Source organism: Chenopodium quinoa, unplaced genomic scaffold (assembly GCF_001683475.1).
Source record: "Chenopodium quinoa cultivar QQ74 unplaced genomic scaffold, ASM168347v1, whole genome shotgun sequence".
In the NCBI taxonomy this organism is placed as follows: Eukaryota; Viridiplantae; Streptophyta; class Magnoliopsida; order Caryophyllales; family Amaranthaceae; genus Chenopodium; species Chenopodium quinoa.
Window position 1 is genome coordinate 2643847 of NW_018743175.1, and position 20051 is coordinate 2663897.

The following is a 20051-nucleotide window of genomic DNA, read 5'->3' on the forward strand; positions in this document are numbered from 1 at the left end:
TGGTTACAATGTCGCGTTTTAATTTAGCGTATTTCTCCACCCATCTCTTCCTTTTTCACCACCCTCATGTCACCTGCCCCAACCACCCCCTAACCATCGACCCCTCTAGCCACCATCCCCGATCACCCTAGCCTCACCAAACCACCACCCTACGTTAATCTGACACCCTATTGTACGCCTGAGTGTCCGGTGTCGAATCCTCCGACACTTCAACACGAAACAACACTCAAATATATAGTGGCCTTATACGAAATTTTATAAAAACTGGAGTGTCGAAGGATCCGACACCGTGTCAGACACGACACCCAAATTCGAGCCTATGCAACATAGCCACCACCTTCTCTCTTTGTCTCTCTAAACCACAAGAACCACCTTCTTTCTTACATATACACTTGTCAGAAGAAGAAAAAAAATATATATATACATTTTCAACGAGAACAAAATTATTAAAATGTATTCCACTAAACCTTACCATCTATTCCTCAAAAAAATAAAAAAATAAAATAAATAAATAAATAAATAAATAAATAAATAAAAAAAAAAACTTACCATCTAAAATTTATTATAATTTTCATTTTTCCCGGTCCTAGACTCCTAGCATACAGCTTTAAAGGCCAGTTTCAAATTTACATGGAGAATGTGAAGAGCAATTCCCTCTAAAATTATGGCATAGAAATATAACCAACCTTGAGTGTGACAGATCCAAGGAATCCTGCTTTAACTTTGATGGGCAGTTTTAATGCATTTAATGCCTCGGGCTTTAGTTGCATGTTAGTTAGCACCACATTACCTGTTCAAAAGTACCAAATTACTATCAGAAACTGACATAAATTCATGTAGCATAACTAAATAAAATCCATGCAAATAAACAGTTTATATCTAAGCATTCGCCAAAGACAAAACAAATACTGAGCTTATGAAATCTAGCACAAACCAATCACAAAATAAAAAGCAACCTCAATAACATAGGAAAAGAAAGAACCTAAAGTAGGGTCATCAGTGATTAACACCAAGTGAATCAGATAGTCTGAAACAAACCCACTAGGGCAAGAAGAGAGCAAGAAAAGGATATGGTGATCTTGAGAGTCAAACTCCCAAGTTTCAAGCCTTGATGTATCATACAAGACAGTTATCTCTATCGTGAATACACATGCATAAAGCGGCAGCCTATTGCCTTATAGGCTAAAAAATCCTAATTATATGAATTATATCAGATCTAAAACCTTGAAAAAAAAATAAAGGCTCAGATCACATTAAGGTGTCACCAAAAGGAGAAGCTACAGGTATAAGTTCATGGATGTGTAGCAGAGCATGCTGCTGGAAGAATGAGATAAAGAGAGAGTAAAATTAAGTTAAATCATTATTGATGGAGAATTTTCTAAAAGAGAAATGAGAATTGGTTTCAAAAGGCTAAGAATTCATAGAGATATAATTAACAAAAAGAAGATACTTTTGGCTCTTTGAATAACATTAGAAACAAAGAAGTAGTTCTATTGAAGTGAAATTTCAATTAAGAGTAGTTATTCATAATCTCTTACAGCTAAATAGTTATCATTTTGCATAATAAGGTCGATTATGAATAATTTCTTTTAGAATAAGCTAATAAGAATCATAAATAATAATTATTTGGGTGAAAAACATGATGTTCAAACTTTTTCGATGAAAGAGTAACAAATACTGTTTCAAAGTACATAGTATAAAAAGAAAGTTATTTGGAGATCTATTTGCAAGTACCTATTCCAATCCTGACTAAGCAAAACATTATAAGTTCCCTTCCAAAAAAATTACTTCGCACTAGTTTTAATTGGGTTATTTCCTTAAGTTATGTAGCAGAAAAATTTTAATATGATGCGGAAGCCCTAATATGCTGCAGCACAACTCAACTTCAAATGACCATAGCTCATTAGCTCCATCACTAAAATTGAGCATAAGGCCCCTTGCTAACTCTCTAAGACTTCCAATTTCAAACGTAGATAATTTCTATGTACAATGCAAAGAGAGTGTATTATTGTTCAAGTTTGACCTTGATGAATCAGCCAATTCCAATACAATGTATCCATTGGACCAACCATTTCCATTTTTGCCTTAGAACACTGACAGAAAATTCATAACAGACCATAATCTCATGCTAGTGCCCGATTGATTTCTACCCTTAAGTCCTTCAAAATCAAGTAATATCCCCCAGCAGAAGGAGCAAAGACTCATTCATGTTTACATGATACTAAGTATAACATAAATTTTGTAAAATGGCTGACTTCAGTATATACTAAAAGTTCAAATATATGGCTCATGCATTTGCTTAGTCTCACAATCATAATTTCTATGGCTATTATCGTAGGTAAGCAATACACTCCATATGAGTATGGCTAAGGTTTATTTAACCGCACTTCGAACACTGCATTGAAAATCCTAAATCCATCACTGGTCTAAAATCTAAACTGGCAGACAGGCTAAACCACTACCTCCACACTGAAAGCTGATTATAATCAGAATACTGTTCTCCGTGTAATAACAGCTTAAACAATTTACAGCCGCAATCACAAGAAAAAACTTAAAAATGATTTAAGGTTTATCTAACCACAATTCAGACACAATGTTTTACAATTCCTGAATCCGCCACTAGTCTATACGGAACTTCCAGCCGAATATGCGACTACCACCACTAACCAGTCCCCCACACTGTAATCTAATTATAAATTTATAATCCTCCTTACACTAATAACTGTGTTATACAATGTCCGGCATCGCATAAACTAATAAGTTCAATTTAACAGTCAAACACAAATAAATTTATTCTATACCACAAAATTCAATGAACATTCATCGTATATACTAATTTTAAGCAACAAGTAATGCAAATTTGATCAAAAATTCACAAAAAAAAAAAAAAAACAAAAAAAAAAGGGAATTAATTGATGATTACCTTGCCAGACGCTGATTTTGAGAGCGTCTTTGTTAAGACCTCTAACATAATTGCCTAAATACCTCTGCAGCAAATAAGCTACTTGATCCTCTAACATCTTCTTCTTCGATCAAACTGCAATCAAAATCTCATCCAAAAAACAAACAAAAAAAAAAAAAAAAAAAAAAAATCGTAGAAATAAAAATTGTATTAGTTTCATTGAAGCAATTCGTCGAACACCTAGAGTGCAGAAATGATGAAACCGCCAAAAATCTAACAGGATGAAAGAGAAAATGGAGAGAGATTCGAGGATTAGAGGACAAGTCTGACAGTTTCTAGAGATAGAGAGAGAAAAAATAAAGATGATTTGCTTTTTTCTTTTTTAAAGAAGAGATATTTCAGTGAGAAGAAGAGGAATATAGAAAGAGTTTCACCTGCAAGGCAGTTGACACGTGGCGCATTTTTTGGAGATAAAGACGGGGAAATTCTGCTAAGTGTACTTTGCATTTAAGAATGGCACGTGTTTATCATAAAAATTTATGAATGGCACGTGCTTCTGGGTAGTGAAGTTGCGGGGTGATGGGCTGGGCCGACTTGCCTTTTAGCTGTTTGAATGGATCAATCCACAATCCCACGTATGAGTAATATTGAACAATCGATCATATTAGAGAAATTAACGCGTTTTCTGTGTGGTTGGCTGACATACACCCAATCTCTGACCGAATAATCTCTAATTGAGTAATATTTGATCAAGTAATCTTAGCCACACGGTGTGATCAGTCACATATGAAACTTTGTTTAGAGAAATTGGTTAAGACATGAGAAAAAAAATATATTTGTCACGATCTTATACTTCCTCCGTTTTTTTAATTATAGCACCACTTGTTCTTTAAGAAAGTTTCACAAATATTGCACCATATCCATTTAAGGAAACAAAATGTTTCTTTTCACACTACAAATACCCAATATACCCTTACTTTTAACACTTTTCTCTTTAGTTTATACTTACATCACATGGTTAATTTGTACTTCTACCCCTCTCTCCCTCTTCCTTTTTTTCCACTACCAAAAAAATTGTGTCCAACCCATATGGTATGATAATAAGATAACAAAGGAAGTATGACAGATGACGTGTACAAAAATGGACGATGAGATGGCAAGTTGTGTGCAACTACACTAAATGCAAATAAATATACCATTATGCATCCCCAATAATGTGCTAATTATCGTATTAGTTTGCTATGCTACATAGGATTTCAAGTTATCTTTCTTTGTACCTAATTTATACCCCAATAGATAGCAAGTAGCATGTTATTTAAATGAGTTTAACTTTCTTTAATGGCTTTTTAAATTTCATTTTATTAATATATTAATTTCCCATATTTTAAAAACTTTTTCTCCAGCAAATTAGCTTAGCCAAGCTCGTGGCAAAAGCCTCCCATGGTCATGCACAAGACACTCACTTTGTCAATGAGGCAATAGGGCTAGCTTGGAGGCTTGGAGCCTTCACATGGTGTGCTTGTGGATAACTTTGACACGTAGGAGCTCGTGGGCTGCTTTGACCCAAACATCTTTGATGTAATCCAAAAACTTCGAGTTCGTTTGGCATTGTTGTGGTTTTCTATTTTTTGGTTTTTTTATTTTCAAAATCATATGATATATGTCATATAATGAATAAAAAATTAGTCAAACTTACTAAAATCCTGACAAATTAGAAAACTAACAACAAAAATAGTGAAAACACCTGTTTCTTGTTTCCTGTTTTTCGGTTTTGGTTTTCAAAAAAACAAAAAACAATGTGAAACAAGCCCTTAATTCTTCTAGCAAGTTATTCACAAATGAAAAGATATTGAAAGAAACGTATTATACTTGTATGAAGAACATATAATTCCTTACATAAAGAGTAAAGTAACAACATACTTAGTACTTAGTTGGATAAAATGCTAGTTAGAAATTTAGAATGACTTATGAATCATTATATACTGATATACCTCTCTATCTAAAGAGAACTAGTCTTAAACTCGTGTGAGCACGGCTGTATAATGTTTTATAATAATTGTATTTGTATTTGTATTTTTGCTTAGTATTTCAATTTCGTATAAGAATAGTAATACGTAAAAAAATATTTTAATAGTAGTGTTAAATAAGGACTCCATATTTTAAAAGCACTAATAAAAAAAAGTATTTTAAAAGTAAAACATAGTTAAAAGTCGATCTATCAAAATTTTTACAAAAAAAAATAATTTAAAAAAAAAAAAACGTATGTCATATTGTGAAAAACAGCATCTTATAGCCGTTTAGTCGAACTTGCAAATTTTATTTTTCAATATTAATATTCTTTAACTTTCTCTAATTATTAGTATTCTATAATATGCATTGCATATATGTAAGGTTTCTTTAACTTTTGTTTTCTTCTGCCATATGCAATATTGTGACTTATAAGGGCAGATAAGTTTTTGAGCCTCTAACTATACCATTCTTCTGCCATATATATGTAGAATCAACCATGCATGCAAAAAAAAAAAAAAAAATATCATGTATTCCCCAATACAATATATATAAGAGGGCTACAAATTAAAATTTTCCAAGTTATTAAAATTGCATTAGACACCAAATTGAAGAAATAGGCTCACCTAAACATAATTTGCAGCCCTCTGTAATCTTCACTTTCACTGTTGACCCACAAACACCTTTATGCAAATTAAAAATAACAATTTTATTAAATTTGAAAAACAAATTGATCATACATAATAACATAAATGAAACTTAAAATATGAATACATAAATAGTGGAATGAAAAATAGAAAGGATCTTACTATTTTCAATAGGGTGATGGGTCTATGAACAATTAACTTCCCTTTATAAAAACACTAATCTTTCATTAAAAATAAAAAATAAAAAAAACTAATTTTGGGTTTAGCATCTTGTATTTACATTTTAAAAATGTGTTGAAGTGACACTTTTGTAAGTTAGAGAACACTTTTTTCACACAAATTTTTTAAAATAATAGTTAAACTTAAATCTACACTTAGTTTGAAAAAGTTTTTTTTTTTTTTTTTTTTTTGGGTAAAGGCATGATCAATTTTCATGTATAAAGTTAGTTTCAAAATTAAGGTATTTGTAAAGGCATGATCAATTTTTATGTATAAAGTTAGTTCGAAAATTAAGGTGTATATGCATGAAATTATTTTTTTTTTGTTAAATATTTTTTTAATCAAAAAAAATAGGAAGTGGATACGTCATACGTGTCCTTCCAACTTCCTATTTTAAAATAATAAAAATAAAAATGGACACGTATCCTTTCAACCTCCTATTTTAAAATAATAGTATAAATAAGGACATAGGAAGTTTGTATAGAGCAAATGCCAAGGACCACTAAAATCGACTTTCAGTAATGAACTTAACAGTCCATCTAATTTTCAAAAAGTAGGCCCAACTTTATTTCTTGAAATGGGGCCGGTCAATTATTTAGATGGCTTCAGCTTCAATCCTCCGTATATTGGTCCATTGTACAATGTACACAGTTTTACGGTCCTTTCAAAATTACGGAGTATAAAATGTACACAGTTTTTCGAATTATACTATATGACCCAAGATTGTGATACAAGTACATCAATTCAAAATTATGTTTTCGCTTTTCGCCATTTGAGTATGACTTTGATGATCAATTGTTATACGAAGTACTAATAAAAAGGTACTCTTCTTTAACGTAGTTAGTTTTCATCAACTTTGCTACTCATACATTTGAACATTTGAAATGAATGTCATAGTGACTTTGCTCAAATTTTTTTGGTAATATACTTTTTCTTTAATAGCTCGTAAAGTATACGAAGTATGTCAATATAGAAAGACAAATAGGCAAACATATTTTTAAGTGAACAAACTCTTTTAAAATGATTCGAAATAGTATTAGACAATTTTAGTGAGACAAAGAAAGTATGTTTCAGCCTTCAAAAAAACAAAAAAGAAAGTATGTTTCAAGAAAAAATGTGGTAAAATTCGTAAGTTACTTAATTTCTTTCATTCTTATCCTCCTAAACAAACACTAGTAAAATTTAAGTGCAAACACAATCCTCTTTAAAATTAAAAAGAAAAAAAAAGACTTCTAGCAATACTACTCTATTCAAATGTGCTAGAGTAGACAAACTTAATACGTTCATCACTAGATGCATGTAAAAAGTTATTTTGAGTATGGGGGGAACTTGCAGGAAATTTTTTCTCTTTCTTGAAGAATGTCGAGTAAAGTTATTATTTAGATAGATAGACGAACATTACCCTCCATTAACATATATATCAATGACTTTTAAATCCAAGTATAATTTTTTCAAGGTTCGTTAATTAGTGCTTCATCCAATAATTAGTATTTTATACTTGTTTATATTTTAACTCAAGCGATCTCACATAAAGTGGTTGTAAGCCTTCTAACTAGTGAGCTCATCTCAACCATTTTTTTTTTCCAACATATTTATGAACAATATTTCTCCAATTTATAACTCTAATGTGAAACACTGGTTATCTTATTGAACGTAGCCTATTAGTTACTCATGTGTGCCTTAGCGTGTTTACGTGAAACAATCCGAACCTCTCCATCCCTCAGTCCCTCTCTTGAAATCCTCTCCCACGTCCATTGTATCGTGCACAACAAAACAATTGAATAACACGACCACTATTTCAATTGAATAACACTGGTCATTGATCGTAGAAACACCTCATGATATAGACATAAGTCCCACATGACCACATATAATTGACATCCCTCTTATTGTAGACAACCATTAACGTAAAGTGGCCCCCACAGCTGAGCTTGTTCCAGCTCAATCCCCACACTTATTAATACTTCATAGTATTAAAATGGCCAATCTATGTTTTTCCTAAAGAAAAAGGTTTCCTCCTTTTCTTTTGCTTTCATTTCACCTTTCATTTAACCAACTTTTTAAGTGTATAATGATCTAGGAGTATTGAACTTGTTGCTAATTTTATATTTCGTGGCTAGATTTTAATCTTAGTTTTCTTTAGATGATTGTATTGAAAAGCCTATGTGTAAAATTGAAGATCGGAGGTAACAGTAAAAAGATTTATTATTAATTAAATATAAATAATTCGGATTGACAAATAATTACTCAGGACTACTCACTCTCCAAATTTTATAACAAATTTGAATTTTATGTTGTCAACCCACAACTTTTATTATGAAAATATACATTAAGTCTAATGAAGAGTATTACAATATTAACCTTTATTTTTTGCAATTTTTAAAGATTGTAATGATCATTTGAACTCGTAGCTATTTTTTATTATTACATGACCGAATTTTATCATTTTTTTTTTACATGACCAATATATTTTCAATGTGGTTTAAAATACTCATGTGTGCTTGTAATAACGTAATGTATCTTATCAAAATCAAAATCAAAATCTTTTAGAACCCCTTAAATAAAATAAAAAATTAATTAAAAACTTGAATGAAACATTGCTATTCTCTAACGAGATTGTGCATCACACTTGTCTTGTACTCTAGTAGTGGACAATTTAAAAGGATTCTCCTCGAGACTCTCTCCTTGGAACTTTCATGACAACTACTTTAATTATAGTAAAGCTTGATGAGCACTTGTATGATGGCTTTAATGGGTTTTAATTACTTTTGAGGCTTTTAATAAAGTGGCAAAGGGGTTTGAGAGATTTTCTCTGAAAAAAGTGAAACTTTGAGGGAATTAGGACTGACACTATGATTCTAAAACAAGAAAATCATTCACATCAAGACACCGTAAATACGGAGTAATCATATGTACAGTACCCCGTATTTGAGTGTATTCCATATTTAATTAAAGATGATATGTGGACGGTGTATGTTAATGTAAGATTAACACTCGAACTATGTTCAATTAATCCTATCAAACTATCATTGCATTACAGAACTCTAAGAGAAGTTTTAATACATATGGAATACGATAATTGAACCCTTAATATTATTATTTTATGTTATAAACTTTGTAATTAATACACTATATTAAAAAGAGTCATGCAACTCTACATATAATTTCAAAGCATAGACATCAATTAATAATACTATAATTTTCAATACAACTATACAAGCATGCGTTAGACTAACATCATTGATTTTCATTTAGAAGCCTTAATAAGAACCATAATATTGTCAAGGTGTAGCATCAAATAAAATTTCAAATATATAGTTTTACTCCGTAATTGTTATCAATAAATGGTTGTAATCAATGACAATAAACCCCTAATTTCATATAGAGTAATAAACAAAATGTCACTCACGTGCCACTAATACACTAGATCATCTAGTACTCCGTACTCTATTTCAGGCTTTTCATTGACCAAGCGTTATTACATTTTAAAAAGAAAAATAAAAAAAATATATATTTTTTACAAATTAATTTTTCATTTTCATCAATTAATTTTATACGAAGTAAATCCTCTTCTAGACATGGATGGTTAACTACTAGAAACACGCCACAAAAGTGGTCCAAAATTGTAATGGTAATTGTGGTCCACTATAAGGATGACCAAGAAAGTGGCCAATATTTGAACCAATTGCATAAATTAATCGCTACCAACTATAAATAAATTTGTCATAAAACTACTATTTTGGAAAAACGCCCAAATAAAGAGATCTCCTTTAATATCAAACTTTGCAGTAAATTGTACTCCGTAGTACCTAGATCTTTGAATCTCGCAGCTTCTACTTGCTACATCTTACTTTGCATTTTTCTGCCTTAATTGTTCTACTGCTAGCTGCTAGTACTTCATTCATTGACCACCTAATACCTCTTTCAACCTAAGGCTACCTTCATTTCATACTCGAGTACAAAGTACTTGTATAATTTGATGGAAACTTACTTTGAATACTACAGAGTGCTTCGTGATACTTTCAAAATACCTTGAAACTTATCGATATACTTCCTCCGGTTTTTTTAGTTGACACCGTTTGACTTTCTTAATATTCACAAATTATGCATTAACTACCTTTTATGATTTATAGCTATGGTAAATTATAGTCAAGTGAGATCTTGTTTGAATCATCTCAATATATATTTTATTAATATCTACTATTTATAATTTTTTAATGTCGCGAATTAGAGATATTAATCGTTAAAATAGTGCGTTAGCAAGTGTGATAAAAAAAAAAGTGTCAACAAAATAATAATGGAGGTAATATTAAACTTGTGGGTTGAATAACGCAAAAGTAAAAATAAAGCGGATGTTAGAATTGCCTTGCACCGGCCAAACCCCTCCCCCCTTCCCGGAGATGGAGGGACCTTCGCTTGGTCCACTAAGTCTTTGGTCGAATCAGACCAAGGTGATAGAAGGACCATATAGCCCAGCTGCCTAGCTAAGGTTAATTAAAGATGTGAGAGATCTACTATTCTTTTTGTTGGCAGTCTCAATAGTTTGCTTTCTGTGTCTGAACTTGTCATCTCTTTTACTTTGAAACCTTCTTTTATGGCCATTATTATCATAAAGAACTAACAGTGACAATACATCTAAGAAAAAATAAATAATACGGAGATAATCATAGTCCATTTCTACTTTACTTTATGCAAAAGACACTCAAACTTAAAGTCTAATATTGACTTTAAATAAATATCTAGCTAAATTTATATAAAGTCACTATAGTTGAAATTACGGGGTATTATTTATGCCGTTTACAAAAATTAGATTTTTAATTAAATTCATAATCATAATAATACAAATCAAAATTTCAATTAACAAATCAAGGTGCCGAAATACAGTACAGCATTTTTAGAAATATCTGTAGTGTGGTAAAATTTCAACTTTATAAAGTCCCGAATCTTTTCTAAAAATTGACAGTAGAATCTCTTTTATTTTTTTATTTTTGAGAATCAAAATTTCAGTGAACTAACCAAATTTTATTTAAAAACATGAAGAAAAAAAAAAATTCATGATTTGTTCATACAAGTTCAAGAATAATCTGTCAATTTTCTCAATTAACGGACCTTACCTTGTCATGTAACATAGACTCAAAGTAATAACAAATTAACAACAAAGATCAAGACAAAAATAAATTAAAAAAATTCAAAAAACAAGAACAAATTTTGATTATTTTTTGTCATAGTAATATGCATCTAAGTTTCATAGATTAGTAAGTATTATATCAAAAAAACTAAAGAAAAATTACAACCAAAGTAGCCAAAAATTATTTTTCTTTTTTCCAACCCCTTTTTTGGGATTATAATTCAACCAAAAAAAAAAAAAAAAAAAAAGAGCCATTCATAGAGTAATTTTTCATCTAAAAAAACCCATCCATAATTCCATATGCACATCACTCTGATTTCATCTTCTTGTTATACTCCTTGCATAACACTCTCATGAGCTCTGTTTTCTCTCCTTTCCCTCTGATTCCTCACTTTCTCTCTCCTTTGACTGTAAACCAACAAGGTCAATTTACATACTTCTCCCCAAAATAGATCTTTCTTCAAGATCACCCTTTAAGAAAACCCAAAAAAAAAAACCTATTTTCTTTAGATTTACTATGTAACAAGTTCTTATATTTTTCCTTTTTCCCTAATTAAGAACATTGATGAAGGAAATTAAGTGAAAATTAGGCTGCCGCAACAGTACCGGTGCGAAAAGGGTAGTTTGGGTTTTTACTAGGGGTAGAAGAAGTTGTTGAAGTTGATTTAGCCGATTCTTTCTTGTTTCTCAACGCCTTCACTTTTCTGTTCTTCTCTTTTGCTTCGTCTATATCCATTTGTTCTTGTCTACACTCTTCGCTACAAAATGGCGTATCCCCTCTGTAATAACAACAAATTACAAACACAAATCAATAATCATACCCAAAACAAATTCAATATATACAAGTTTATAATAATTCATATGCCGTCTTAAGGACTAACTATCACCCGTTCGTCTACCGGTGTTATTAATAATGTTTCGTACAGATAGTTAGTCCTTAAGACGGGTATGTATTAATAACACCGATAGACAGGAGAAACAAGGTAGATCCGGGGAGGTTAGACTGACCTGTACATGAAGATGTCGCGGTTGCCGCCGAGGGGTTTTTTACAGAAGAAGCAAGATTCGAGGAAATGAGGGGAGTGAAGCTCTTCAAATCTCGCATCAAAAAGACGACCGGATCTAGGAGAAGAAACAGGGGAAGAAGAAAGAGAAGTAATGTTTCTAAGACTATTTCGTCTTCTCATCATAATACCAGCACCATTTCCGCCATTGTAGAATAAAAAAGCTTGATTCTGATTCAGATTCTGATGATTATTGTTGTTGTTAAAAGGAAACCCATTATTATTTATGATATGATTTTGAGTGCCGGAGAATCCAGCAATAGAAGCTAAACCATCGTCTTCTGCTCTGAAACAAGGCCTTCTCATAGTTGATGATGATGATTCCATTTTAATGGAGAACTTTGGATTTTTTTGGTTTGAGAGGAGAGAGAAAGTGAGAGAGAGTTGGGTGATGGGGTAAGGGAGAGAATGGGGGGTGAAATAAGGGAGTTTATAAAGAGGGGTTTGGTGGAAAGAGAAACTAATCAAATTTTTCTTTAAAAATTAATTAATTAAACTAAATTTAAATTAATTAAATTGAAATGAAAATGAAGAAGAAGGAGGAGAGAGAAAATATAAACCACGAGCGGGTGTATGGAATCCCGTGCTACTGAATCCATTGGCTGTTTGTTGTGATGTGGGGTGAGAAATGACTGATTTGCCCTTAGATGTCTTTGAGAATAGGGGGTTTGAGTGAGGGTGTTTTGGGGAATTCGAAGGGGGGGTGGGTGTGTAATTTTGGTGGGTATATGCTAAGTTTTCTGTTTGCTTTCAATTAGGGAGGGTGGGGAGCCACAGTGGGACCTACTCACGACTCTTATAGCTTTTCTTAACGTCACTTGAGCGGACGGAGAAAACGACAACTACTTTGTTTTTCCCCTTTCTCTTTTTCTGCCTCGTGTATTTCACGCGATTTTTCATTTTTCTTTTACATTTTCACTTGTACGGAATACCCCTTACTATTTGTATTTTCTGCTTCTGTACGGAGATATTGGTGAAAAAATTTACCTGTAATCTCGAGGTAACATAATCGAATCTTCCGAATCTTCCTAAGTAGTGGCGGATTCAGGATTTCCAATTAAGGGCAGCGTCAATAAAGAAAATGGGAATTAAGAGGGTCGAACCCCTGATGTGCCGCACAACACCTAAAACTTAGGTAAAAGCCCATTTACCATTGCAACAAGCATTGAAATTAGTTCATGCTGAGCAGTTTTAAATTTTATACCAAATTTGCTACCCTTAGTTACTTCGTAGATCCGCCAGTGCTCTTAAGTACGATACTATGATGAATTGTATAAATACAGGTTGCACCTCTTATGTACCATCAACAAAAAAAACTAATTACTCGTACAAATTTATCCATCTATTAAGTTTTGCTCAAGGTATATTGGTTAGATTGAGTTTTGTTCGAGTTGAAAATCATTTTGGGCAAATCATAATTAGTTATAATTTTGCAGTCAAACGCAAATTAGCTGGCTAACGTAAGCTAGTTTTGGATCGAGTTATAATTATATGAAGTGATATTGGTCAAATTATTTTTTCCTTCTAAATTAATTTTGCTTGATATAGACTTGAATTTAACCTCAAATCAATTCTTCAAGACATAGGATTGTCACCACTTGACTACTCCTTCCTAAATTTAAAGCAAATCCATTGGATGTTGGATTATACCCAAAGTATGATTAGATTCTAATTTTATCCAAAGAATTAGAGTAACTTGCAATCAAGCAAGGTTTCGTATTTAGAAATGTAATTCTCTTAAAAATTTGTTCATCTTCTTAGATAATCCATTTTATGACTATATATAGTATCCCTTTCGAACTTAGTCAAATGTCAGCTCTTGTATTATTTTTATGGATATTTATAAAATCCATACACTTCATTTCTCGTGAATCTAAAAGTTGGAAAAAATTTATAATCATATCCATGCACAACTGATGGCTCATCATCGTGCCAAGATTATAGCACACTCCTTCCGTTGTAGGCCATTTACATCTTGTGCCCCCAACCCATGTCCAATTCTACACCCATCCGAGTGTATCGTATAATTTACGCATTAAAAATTACAGCAAAGACATAAAACATACGAAAGCGCGTGATCATACGTCACACACTTACACGTACACCTAAAACCAACCCAATCAGGCACCCAAAAAATACGTGTAACTCTCACAATGACCCAGATTCTTCGATCATAAATAACAGGAGAAAATAAATATTTTTCCTCAAACTCCGTTAACCTTTTTCTTTTCATACTTTGTTCACTCACTTTACTAGGCACAGTACAAAACACAGGTTACGTCATAAGCCCCCCCGGCCCCCTCACTTTTTGCCATATTCTTTTGTCGTTTTCCCTCCACTGGTGTGGGACCCTGAGATTCTATTGGGCCCCACCCTTTTCCCTTCATCATAACGTGGGCCTTACTTTTTCACCCTTCTATATTTGTTTAGTGTTTACCCCCGGTCAATACTTCTAGTAGAAAAATCACAAATCAACATCCTTTTTTCTTCTTATTGGCTTTTTTCGTATTTTGTACTTGTCAGATTATCAATTTTTAAACTTTGCTCCATAATTAGTACTCGTAGCTACCGTGTACATTATTTACTGCGTAAGTTTTATATACTATTACTCCCTCCATTTTTAAATACTTACTCCATTTTTTTATGTGCGAAATTTTAGAACAAATTAGATTAAGTAATAAAATATGGAGGTAGTAGGGTAGGTGGAAAAATAAAAAATTATAAGAAGTAAAAGTAGTAGAGAGAAATAGAGAAGAGATATTATGAAATTAATAAATTATGATTTATGTTGGGTCCACTAGCTAAGAGAAACTGAATTAAATATTACAAAAGCTTTCAAAATAAGAAAACTGAGCAAGTATTTAAAAACAACCAAAAATAAAAAGTGGAGCAAGTATTTAAAAATGGAGGAAATAATATAACGTTAGACCTTGAGTTACGAAGACTGCTTATTAGAAAGGTCTTTCAACTCGTGTAGAAAAGGGCGATCTTTTAACCACAAAATCATAAGGGTTATGGAGAATATTACTTCGTACAATGTCAAAAGCGAATATTTATTTACCTAAATTACCTTGATGTGTATATCTTATAAATATGCAACTTACTGTTATAGACATTGAATCATCATAAGACCCTATTCTTTTGAACTGTTGTGGTCTGCCGTGATCTGCTAAAATCTGATCTGCTCTAACCCTGCTTTACTGAGTATTAACAATCTGTTATGTTCTGCTGATACTTGCTCTGCTCTACTGAAATCTGCTCAGTTTAGAAAATAAAAAGAACATAGCTTAATTGTTAAATTGCTTAAGATGACACGTTAAATAGTCGTTGACTCGTGGTGGTACATTTGACTTATATTAGCTCATTTGACAGTTCACATTTATTTATGCGTGTCCTTAAGAAGTTATTCATGTTAATAATAGATTACTTAAGTAACACTATGTATGGCTTTAAACACATTAAATTGGCAATGTAAAGAAACACCCTAGTTATTGAATTATGAATTTCACCTTTCTTTGATTTGTAGAGTACATATATGATTATTTTCTACTTCGTATTTAAGAATGTCATATTTTATACTATATGTCACTTACTCCATATTTAAGAATGTCATGATCCTCCTCCTTTGCCACCCACCTTAGCAATTTTGTTACTTTTGGTCCAATTTCATTAGTGAAAACATACAAATTTCCATTTAAAATAAATATTTTTGAAATTTCATTAGTTCACTATGGTTTTGAAATTCCATTGGACAAAATAAATTAGCTGAACACTACACCGTACAATATTTATAAAATTGTTATTCAATTTGTACAACGTAACTCAAACAAAAAATTCTTGTAATAGTGGTTATATAATTAAGAGATTTTCCAAAGGTCTTATTTTGTGAAGCGTATTAAGCCGCATAACCACTACTGATACATTATTGTATTCAAAAAATAATAAAATAATTAATAATACTAAAAATAACATAATATATGAAAAATAGAAAAAGAGAAAAGGAAGGCAATAATATAGTGTAGCGCAAAATGATTTGCCCAAAGAGGCAAAGAGGAAGGAAAGAGAGTGGGCAGTAAGGCACGAGAAGCGAGGCAATTGTTTGGTAACGCGGAGGCTCTGCCTGCCCTAGAATCACGGGCAGGGCAGGTATCTGCCCATAAGTCATAAACTCTGATTCATCACCAAACCACGTGTACCGTAAAATGCTGTACCAGCGTAGCACTGAATAACTGCTTACAACTGCCACGTTGCTTATTTTGGTTCATTTTTTATCGGAGTAAGTTAAGTGTAAAGTACTACGCTGTGACTCACTGACAGAAGAAATCAATGGAAGAAAATGAAAAACTAAATAAAGGTCTTTAATTTTTTATCATGGGAAATTAACGGGTGGTGATGTAATTCATGATTTTCTGTCACTTGATTCACCGACTTGATATTTATTTTTTCTCCACCGTTCATTAATTTTGTGGTTGGTTAAATTTAATTACGACTATATTTATTGTTTTATGAAGTCAATTGACTATTTTTTTCACTTAATATTTTTAGTTGTATCATTTTCTCAATTATGGTGCACAATTTCCTACCTTCTATAACACGTCCCTTCTTGTAGTCTACAGTCTCAAGTAAAGCTTTGATCGTTGTCTCTGGCCTCTCCTCTCCTCTTCTCTCCTCTCTCATTAGGGTCTCTCCAAATTCTTATGTGTTAGAGATCGAAAATAGTCTAATTTCTTCGAAAATTAGATTATTTCCGACCTTTTCCCCTTAATTTTATTTAGTTTTCATATTAAGCGATGTGTGCGAGAGATGTACTTTCAACGATCGTAGCTTTGATGAAAGAAACTCTAATTTGATTAAATTTTATGTATTTGTTAATTTAGATTTCCTTTATAGATGTCGTATGGCTTTTTATTAATGAATTGATTAGTTTAAAAATAAAAAAATAAAAAAAAAATAAAAAAGAAAAATTAAGGTAATGATATACGTAAGAGGCAATCATTTCTAATGGTAAGCTACAATACTATATAGCTTGCTTTGCCACATCAATTTTTAAGCTATAACATTTTTTGGCTTGTAAGTGTTCCAAATTTTCAATGGTAAGCTTGTAGCTTGTTTGAGCTGCACTAGCCTGCATGTTGCCCAATTTTTTGTTTTCCAATAGTAAGCATGTAGCTAGATATTTTATTTATATTTGCAAGTAAGTCCTTACAATTAAACCATTGAAAATGCTCTAACCTCATGACTAAGAATACTCATTCAATGAATATTATTCTTAATTTGGTAATATTAATTTAGAAATGTTTAATATAATCACGTGTTAATCGGTGTAATTAATGTTATATTTTCTTTTTTTCCCTCTTATTTATAGTTTCTTATATGTAGCTCTAAGGAGTATATATATCTTTTATTTTTCTAATAGTATTAGGAGTATCTATGAAATGCAACAAATGAATTGAATTTTATATTCTTTTAGAAAACAAAAATAAATTATAAAGTGGCACTTTTTTAAACAAAATAGTAAAAGAAAAAACTACTGTATTAACCTAATAATATTACTTATTTGAGACAATTTACTCACTATGATTATTGGACAATAATAAATTGTTGCATAAATTTATGATTAAGGTGAACTTTCATTAAGTTATTGTGTAAGACGGGTTATAGTTACCCTAAAAGTATTTAAAGTTATCTTATAAACTACAATTCTACAAAAGTCATTATTTTTTAACATCAATTTTACCTTTTAAAAACACTTATAATGTATTAAATTAATTATATTAGTCTTTATTGCATGTATCTATTAGAAATTACACATTGAAATATAATCAAACTCATTATAAATTAAAAATTACCATTAAAGAGATTAAAGTTACCCTTAAATTGACCATGTATAATAAAATTAACGTACTCCCGCCTTATACAAGACTTATTAAAATTGTTGAAACTAAAATTAAAGTGGAATTAATAAATTCAAAACAGAATAGACAGAAACTATGGGGGAATAAATAACGAAAAAGGTTGGAAAGTACAAATCAATAATAATTTCATTCATGCACAAAAAAAATTAATAATTTGATTCAACCTCCACTTTTCTCCTTGGCATTATTTTGTTTCTTAAAGTGGGAAACTAACCATGTGATGGTTGAGTAGAGAATTAGAAATCAGTATGCCGGAATTATTAATTGCTCATTTTCGTTCATTAGCTATAAGCTTTATGTAATTATTTTTTGTTTGGCTTCTTTGATTAGCTCGAGATTTTGCTTCATTTCTTTGTATTTAAATATCTTAATGAATTTTTTTATTATGTGTCATATACTTGTTCACCAATTTTTTTAATATAGTTGAGAATTAATGAATTATTCTTTACATTATTACTTCGTATATTAAAGTATAAACACGAGGTTGGAATTTTATGCAGAATAATTTTATTAGTTGTGCAACAGGCCAACGGCTATACGCCTATACAAATGACAAACGCATAATTAATTCTATAAATATAACTTAAAACATACTATCATACAGTTTGATCGTGTAAATGCGGCGCTTGCAAATTCTAGCTAATCATCATTACAGATCTGTATATAACTCTCATTTGATACGGAGTATATAATTAGGGGTGTTAACAAGTCAAACCGAGACTGAGCTTAGGACTAGTAGCCTTAAAAATTGAGTTCATCAGCTCAAAATGGGGACTTCTAAAGATGAGATTGGCTCAGCTTGGGGCTCAGCTTGAAGCTCGATAGCTGATTTAATGCTCAATGATTCTGAACTACTGGGTTTACGAAATAGTTCAATAAGCTACGAAGTAGCTAGTTTATTTTAGTCCCAAAGATTCAACTAGTATATAAATAGGTCGAAAAATCATTAATCTATGAAAATCTCTAGTTTATTTATCATAAGAAGGATAGCTTAGGCTTAACTCATTTAGATATCAAATCGAGCTTTCTTGTGTTCGCCTGATTCGAGTTTGACCAAGCCAAGCCCTACTCAGTTCACTAATAGGTTTGACTATAGCTATCTGATTTTCTACATATATATGTAGAAATTCAGATCAGCTATAGTTTACTTTTCACATTAAGATTTACGCGTAGCACTGTACCTCTCAAAGGAAATCGATAAATGAAATTAGAAATTAATACACTAACATAAAAACTACGGAGTCCAAAATAAAAGATGAAAGAATTCTACGTATCAACGTAGCAGTAGAATCTAAGTTGCACTAAAACTTAAAAATGTTTGTTAGCATCATAGCATCTTGTTTTATCCTTTAGCCAGCTAACAGTATAACTTAATAGATATATGCAGCAAAGATATTTGGTCGCGTTAATGGCTACTATATTAAAAATGAAATCATGCACTTGGAATTTATAATGCAATGATCGATGCAAGGTTTAGCGTAATCTTTAGCTTTGCCTCATTAATATATAATGTGCTATGGGATCAATCGTTCCAACACAGATAGAGATACAAACAAGCAACTAAAGTGATATTATTCCCCCTGGGATCCACCACTAGAGTGATCATTACACATAATTAAATAAAAGTAGTTGTTTCGTTTCTTTTTACTTGTCTCATTTAACTTTAATTTAAACATTTGAATTAAACTACTATTGAAAGTTACTCTGTATTATTTTGTAACTACGGACAAGCGAAATAAAACCTAAATGAGTATTATTTATTTACATATTATTAATAATTATAATTATTATATAATATGTAAAACTCTTGTCAAAGTTTTTATCTTCAAATTAAAATGAATAGAGAAAGTATATATCATATCTTTTTTAATCTATTATTAACATTTTAAAAAGAATAGTACTTCAAATAAATTCTTGTGTATAGTGTGTGATGAAAATGACAATGTCATACTTTCTTTTCATTTTTCTTAGTGCAAGTCGTTGTCTTGAAACATACAAGAGGTATTAAATTAAAGTTTTGAACTATTATGCATTTATATGATTGTCGTCAACAGGTCTTCAACTTATGACTTTTTGGGCATGGAAATTACTAATCAAGCATTAGTAATTGTCAAATGTAGACATCACTTAACGACTTTAAAGTCGCTAAAACAAGGACCCAGCCATGAA

At 31.3% G+C, this 20051-nt stretch overlaps 2 protein-coding genes across 3 annotated transcripts in view; both read right to left on the reverse strand.

Moving 5' to 3' along the window:
• The window catches only part of LOC110732449, a 45456-nt gene extending 42154 nt beyond the window's left edge, over positions 1 to 3302 (reverse strand). For both annotated transcript variants that reach the window (XM_021912393.1, XM_021912392.1), the window contains exons 1-2: positions 2924 to 3302; positions 687 to 790 (exon numbers count right to left, since the gene is read on the reverse strand). In XM_021912393.1, the coding sequence (XP_021768085.1) occupies positions 687 to 790; positions 2924 to 3020 (201 nt within the window). In that variant the 5' untranslated portion in view covers positions 3021 to 3302. The remainder of the gene's footprint in view (positions 1 to 686; positions 791 to 2923) is intronic.
• Positions 3303 to 11008: 7706 nt separating this feature from the next.
• On the reverse strand, positions 11009 to 12387 carry LOC110732450 (M-phase inducer phosphatase-like). Its single transcript, XM_021912394.1, has 2 exons — positions 11912 to 12387; positions 11009 to 11682 (listed from the first exon to the last, which is right to left on the reverse strand). Exons 1-2 carry the CDS (start codon positions 12292 to 12294, stop codon positions 11490 to 11492), a joined length of 576 nt encoding a protein of 191 aa, XP_021768086.1. The 5' UTR covers positions 12295 to 12387; the 3' UTR covers positions 11009 to 11489.
• Between the last annotated feature and the right edge of the window lie 7664 nt (positions 12388 to 20051).

Bases quoted from the DNA above. Each gene is read 5' to 3' on its own strand.
- LOC110732450 (XM_021912394.1), bottom strand. From the start codon at position 12,294: ATGGAATCATCATCATCAACTATGAGAAGGCCTTGTTTCAGAGCAGAA. The intron at 11,683-11,911 runs GTCAGTCTAACC...TTGTTATTACAG, and splicing joins CGCGACATCTTCATGTACAG to AGGGGATACGCCATTTTGTA.